At 38.2% G+C, this 2,658-nt stretch overlaps 1 protein-coding gene across 1 annotated transcript; it reads right to left on the reverse strand.

Annotated features, from left to right (window-relative positions):
• Window positions 1-674: 674 nt before the first annotated feature.
• On the reverse strand, window positions 675-2,373 carry LOC121394664. The gene is made up of 5 exons (XM_041566216.1): window positions 2,082-2,373; window positions 1,763-1,954; window positions 1,620-1,682; window positions 1,399-1,536; window positions 675-1,309 (listed from the first exon to the last, which is right to left on the reverse strand). The coding sequence occupies exons 1-5, from the start codon at window positions 2,293-2,295 to the stop codon at window positions 717-719; spliced, it is 1,200 nt and encodes a 399-aa protein (XP_041422150.1). The 5' UTR covers window positions 2,296-2,373; the 3' UTR covers window positions 675-716.
• Between the last annotated feature and the right edge of the window lie 285 nt (window positions 2,374-2,658).

The raw sequence follows: 2,658 nt of genomic DNA on the forward strand, positions 1-2,658 counted from the left end.
GAACCCCTGCGACGGTTCCTGACGACTATAACAACTAGTTTAAGGGAATTACCGGCTATGCACTCCGCGTTGCTCTGTAGAGCGTTAGCGACATTGTTCAAAAATGTTTCGGCTGTAAAACCCTCTCTAGTATGTCTTGTTGAAAAAATTGAGTCAAACGTCTCGCCGCCGTCTAAACGCAACTGTATAAAATCACCCGGTTCAACGTCCCGTAAAACCCTATCTAGCAATGTCTGTATGGCTGCGTGTATAGCGTCAACAGCGTCAACGAACGATCGGATGGTTTCCAGATTCACAAATCTAAAGTGTTCGGTGTACATAACGCTATTAAAATTTGAAAAGTCACGTTGTTGCTGAAAAACAGATTCTAAATACACAGTTCTAACGTCATACTGTTCTGGGTTGTCATTGTCTGTACACGGTATGTCAGTTTGTGAACCAGGGGGTTGAAAACGATTTGTTTGCTCTGTAGGTGGACGAATAGTCCGCTCGTTGTGTGGGTGAAAGCGCTCTGCTTGCGGTGTGTTCGCTGTTTGTACAGCGCTCACGCTGGTCGGCTCAACCGCTTTGTTACAACGGAGCCTTCTCTTTTTCCTAGCAGTTTTAGACCGTCTAGCCGCAAAGTACATCTTTATAGCCCGTTTTAATTTTTTTGTTCTTACATTCATGGGTGTTTTTTTGTTTTTATAAGATTGTCCACCACCAATCATGCATAGTCAATTTTTACCCATCATCTCTTTTTCAATCTCATCGACATGAGTCATCAACCTTTCATATTTATCATGTGCCGCGTGTATTTTTATCACACTAATTTCGTTGGGGTTGTTGAATGCCAAAAACATAGAGTCTCGCACAAAACATCTTAAATAGTTGGCTACACGCATCATTTTATCGTTGTAGCGTGCAAGAGAACTCAATACATTGTAAGTATTTTCGTCCCAACAAGTGCAAGAACGTACAAGCGGAACATGATGATATGAGGCATTCTGAACCTGACAGATTCCAACCTGATCCCTACCGTCATCATTTGTGTCTGGTGTGTCAAATGTTATTCGTCTTTTAAAAATATGGGCCTCTGGTGTATCGTGGACTAAGTTAATGTCGCATAAATCTGTTTTGTCATTCACCATGCATGTTGACTCACCACCCTCCGGAGACCGCTGTGTTTTCATTATATCGGTAATCGGTGATATGGCCGCTTCACGTTGAGACAGAATTTCTGAAAATAACGATTGCGGCGATGAGTGCGGTGTTTTTGCTGTTTGATTTTCTCTCCTGTACCATTTTTTACAACTTTCTTTTCTTTTTGCTAAAATTTAAAAAAGTAACCGTTAGGATTTTAAACACTTTCAACACGTTCAGTACAGTCAAATAGTGTTATGATTTAGTTAAACTCACGAGCATATGGACAAGAGATAAATGGATCCGTTAAATTTTCATATCGCCAACTGTCGCGAGCGCTGGTGCTTGGCTCCGGAGTATCTACGATGCAGGAATTTCTCACAATACCGTTGCTGTCCCCCGACGACAAAACACCTGAAATTAAAACGAAGGGACAATATAATGTCTCGCGTCTAAAGCAATAGATATTGGCATTTCATTGTCTTTTAGAGATTTACCATTTGATCGCTTTGCTCTTGCTCTAGAAGGGACCGGGGCTGTGAAAGTTTTCCGCTTCACGGCTGCATGTTTAAAAAAGTGTGTTAGAATTATAGATAATGTTTAAGACAGTCTGCATCAATAGTGCTGATTAGTGTCTTACGTGCTTTGCCCCGTTTGCTTCGTTGTTTTTTTGCTTGTGATCCGGATGATGTGAGATCTATAATGGATGGTGGTTCATTCTCCTTTAACACAGCAGAATTGTTGGAGCCACCAGTCGGGGCGTCAGGATACGCTTTGTTTTTTACAAACATGCCGCTGTTTGAAGGTTTTAGAATCTTATCGTCGTGTATACCTAACATTAACAAATACCAAATGTTACAAATGATAATATAACAATATTATATAGTAAAACATATAGAGCAAAACTTGAAAATAGTGATGTAAAGTATAATAAGAATGACTGCAGTTAGCACTCTTACCATCCATTCGAGAGAACGATTCTTCTGAAATGGTCTGCGGGCCGTCTGGAATATACGCTGTATCGTCTGAAATTATTTGCGGACTCTGTACGGAGCAGAATGACTCAAAAAATTCATCGGCGGCTGTCAACATTTCAGAATCCGGGATAAAATCACTGATCCAAGAGTCCGTAATAAGGTCTTGGCCGTTCAAGCTCTCTTGGTATGAAGCCATCTAAAACATTTTTGAGAAACATCATTTGTTGAGCAGAATAGTTTATCTAAATAGACACTCTAAAATATTATCTGATAAACTATATATATATATATATATATATATATATATATATATATATATATATATATATATATGCAGACATCGAAAATAAGACAAAGATTGGTATCATAACAAGGCATTACAACATAAACAGTAATTAAGACAGTACAACATAAACAGTAATTAATACTAAATTGTTAAGTTTGTGAATCAACATAATTTGTTGAGCCGAATAGTTTATCTAAATAGACACGCTAAAATATTATCTGATAAACTATATATATATATATATATATTGGCTAATTAAATTTTGGAGGTTGA

This window comes from Xenopus laevis, chromosome 6L, assembly GCF_017654675.1.
Source record: "Xenopus laevis strain J_2021 chromosome 6L, Xenopus_laevis_v10.1, whole genome shotgun sequence".
Lineage (NCBI taxonomy): Eukaryota > Metazoa > Chordata > Amphibia > Anura > Pipidae > Xenopus > Xenopus laevis.